The sequence below is a fragment of the Selaginella moellendorffii genome, unplaced genomic scaffold (assembly GCF_000143415.4).
Source record: "Selaginella moellendorffii unplaced genomic scaffold, v1.0 SELMOscaffold_518, whole genome shotgun sequence".
NCBI classification, from domain to species: Eukaryota; Viridiplantae; Streptophyta; class Lycopodiopsida; order Selaginellales; family Selaginellaceae; genus Selaginella; species Selaginella moellendorffii.
The window spans coordinates 1-3,381 of NW_003314773.1; the positions used below are offsets into that span (position 1 = coordinate 1).

The 3,381-nt window shown below is 48.1% G+C and overlaps 1 protein-coding gene across 1 annotated transcript; it reads right to left on the reverse strand.

Moving 5' to 3' along the window:
- Window positions 1–64: 64 nt before the first annotated feature.
- LOC112344054 (pentatricopeptide repeat-containing protein At4g02750-like) lies at window positions 65–1,564 on the reverse strand. Its single transcript, XM_024668176.1, has one exon. The coding sequence runs from the start codon at window positions 1,562–1,564 to the stop codon at window positions 65–67; it is 1,500 nt and encodes a 499-aa protein (XP_024523944.1).
- Between the last annotated feature and the right edge of the window lie 1,817 nt (window positions 1,565–3,381).

Sequence of the window (3,381 nt, forward strand, 5' to 3'; positions counted from 1 at the left end):
GATTTGATCCTGCAAAGATTAAAGCATTTTTAATCAGCCATTTTTCACTGTACTCCCTTTTCTTTTATACTAGTCTCATGGCTTGGAATAATCTGTTCATGCATTTCCAGTCAACTGCTTCCGGCTCGAATGGCATGTTGTAAAACAAATCCCTTGCAGCCTCGATGTAGTTGGCTCTCATGAGAAGATCTAGCACACAGCAGTAAACTTCCCTCGTTGGAGCAATACCAAAGTCACAAACCATGCACTGCAAGTATTTCCAAGCAGTGTAGACATCGCCGCCATGGTTGCATCCAACCAAGATGGAAAGGAGCGTCGCAATCTCAGGCTCGACTCCCTCCACCACCATCGTGTGTACCAATCTCAAAACCTCGCCAATAAATCCAACCTTCGCATTACCCGCCACCATTATATTCCACGACACAGAGCTAAGCTTTGGAGCTCTAAGAAACACGGCCTGGGCATATTCGAGGCATCCATTACCAACATAGGCAGCCAGAAGAGCATTCCATAGTGCCTGGTCTTTATACGAGAACCTATGAAACAAAGACACGGCTTTGTCAAGATTCCCGGACTGGGAATATGCCGAGAGCATGACAGTACAGGAGACAAAGTCTGAAGGCAGTATTTCATATACTCTAATGGCATCTTCAAGATGCCCATTTCGGGTATATGCCAGAAGCATGTTATTCCAAGTGACGGAATCCCAGTACGGCATGGAGCTGACAAGTACGGTAGATTCCTCTACAGCGCCATGCATTTCATACAGAAGCAACATTGTGTTACAAGCCACTGTATCGTGCATTTTCATGCCAGAAAACAAGGCTTTCGCTTGATCGAGATACCCGATTTGGGTATAAGTTTTCAAAAGAACATTCCACGAGAACATATCTCTGGCAGGCATAGAATCAAAGAAGCTCTTTGTATCGCAAGCTTTTGACGTTCTCGCAAATGTATTTAGAATGGTGTTGTATGACACCAGCGTCCACTCGCGCATCGAATCAAACAAATCTTTTGCCTGATCGTGTCTTTCATTTGCTGCCATTAGAGTGTTGCAGCAAACCACGTCCCACTCCGGCATGTCATCAAACAAAACCTTCGCATTATCGAAACACTTCGCATTTACAAATGCCGCAAGCATCGCCGTAAATGAAAAGATATCCCACGCAGGCATCCCACAAAAGATTCGCTCGGATTCCTGCAAATACCCAAGCCGGGCATATGCGCCAAGAAGAGAATTCCACGCAACTAGACTCGGATCCGGCATTAGATCAAACGTTTTCTTAGCTTGGACGAGAAAACCATTCCTTCCGTACGCGGAGATCATGAGAACCCACGAGTGGGAGTCTTTGGGAGAAATATCCGCAAAGATCTTCTCGGCACTCTCGACGCTCCCACACCTGCCGTACATCTCCACGAGGAGATTCGAGAGATAGAGCCGCGAATTCAGCACTAGAGACTGCCGCGAGAAGACCCACTCATGAATCTCTCGAGCCCGGCTCTCGCTGCGGCAAGACCGGATGAGCTCGACGCAATCCTTCAGCGTCTCAGCAGCGGTAACCATTCGATGGAAAAGTTAATATCACATACCGTAGATCCCATCCAGCAGTCTTGATCGACGCAGAAACAAAACTTTGTGGCATCTCGTTGGTTTTCCTCGTTCGAACGAGAAACACGAAAGGAGTCGAGTTAGATGTAAGTCACATAGGCAGTAGCTCTTCAACCTTGATCACGAAAACAAAGTCATGGAATGCAAAAGACAAAGAGAAACGAAATATTGTCTCGGCGTATATAAATAACCATTTCTCTGATATTTTTATCTCTTGACCATGGTGTGCGCCTACTTGTTTTCACGTACCATCATTGTACTGACGGCTCCGTCATCCTTGCGTTGGAAAACATTTTCTCTCATTTTGCGCTACCATTAAACTCGCATTAAACTTCTCGGATTTTTGCGCTACCATGCCTCGCATTAAACTTCTTAGATTTTGAGCCATTCTTTCGTGATTTCCGTTTCTTCCACTCCCGCGCTTCGCAGCTCTTCCACGCTCAACTTCGCGAAGTTCCCCAAATGGCTGACATATCCCTTCGATTTCGCGATTCCAAGCTCCCAGTGGCCGTGACTACTACTCTTGGAGTCACTCATCCTGTCCAGTGCCTCACGGATCGAGAGCAGCCTCTTCGCGATCGCTTCGTATCGCAGTTTCTTCGCCAAGTAATCGCGGGGCGACGAATTTTGATGCTCTTCTACCACCACCGAGTTCTTCGCAGCTATGAAAATCTTCACATACTCCCGCAGCGGCTCAGCATGCTTCCTCACCTCCTCGCTCCTCAGATACTCCGAGTATGTCAAGCACTGACGATCCACCAGAGATGATCCATCGCTCTTCTTCGCTGAAAACTCCTCGCCAATTGCCTGCTGCTCGCCTCCAAACAAATGAAACACCGGCGAGCCAAGATCGCTCGAAAAGGCGAGACGAATATCGTCAAGCTTCTTGTCGAGATGTCTATGCTCGTTCTCGCGGAGATCCAAACGGCTTCTATTCGCATGGACGATTTGGAACCACGCGAAGAGCCTCCCAAAGAGAAAGATGGTGTTCTCGCATACGTACTCTTTGTGGCGAGGGAGACCTTTGACATAGTATTGCTCAAAGCCCCTGTGGATGAGATTGTGGATCCGCGCGGAGAGCTCCCTGGCCGCGATGGAGAGAGGGATTTGGAACTCCGCGGATACCCTGTGCCTCCTCAGGCGCTCACCATGAAGATAGCTCCATAACTGGAAGCCCACGCTGATAAATCCCACCACCAGTGCCACTCCAGCCGCTACAGTGGCCGAGAGATCCATGAGAAGTCTTGAAGAGACTCAGCCTTCTTTCTCTTCTTTCGCTTTCGCCAACCATTGTTGACATAGTCATTGTTGAGCTCAGGACCAGACTGGGGTCTACAGTCGCAAGGCATATGGATGAGAGATTGGCATCCTTTTCCCAAAGAGAGTTCTAGTTATTCTTTTATACTGGCTTGTCTTTCCCTCGTCGGAACAATAACAAAGTCACAAACCATGCACTGCAAGTATTTCCAAGCGGTGTAGACATCGCCGCCATGGTTGCGTCCAACCAAGATGGAAAGGAGCGTCATATTCTCAGGCTCGACTCCCTCCACCACCATCATGTGTACCAATCTCAAAACCTCGCCAACTTTCGCATTTTCCGCCACCATTATATTCCACGAAACAGAGCTAAGCTCTGGAGCTCTAACAAACACAGCCTGCGCATATTCGAGGCATCCATTGCCAACATACTAGAACCTGGCCTTTATACGAGAATCTACGAAACAAAGGCATGGCCTTCCGGACTGGGAATATGCCGAGAGCATGACAGTACA

Excerpts from the sequence above, each read along its gene's own strand:
- LOC112344054 (XM_024668176.1), bottom strand. The coding sequence starts at position 1,564 with ATGGTTACCGCTGCTGAGACGCTGAAGGATTGCGTCGAGCTCATCCGG.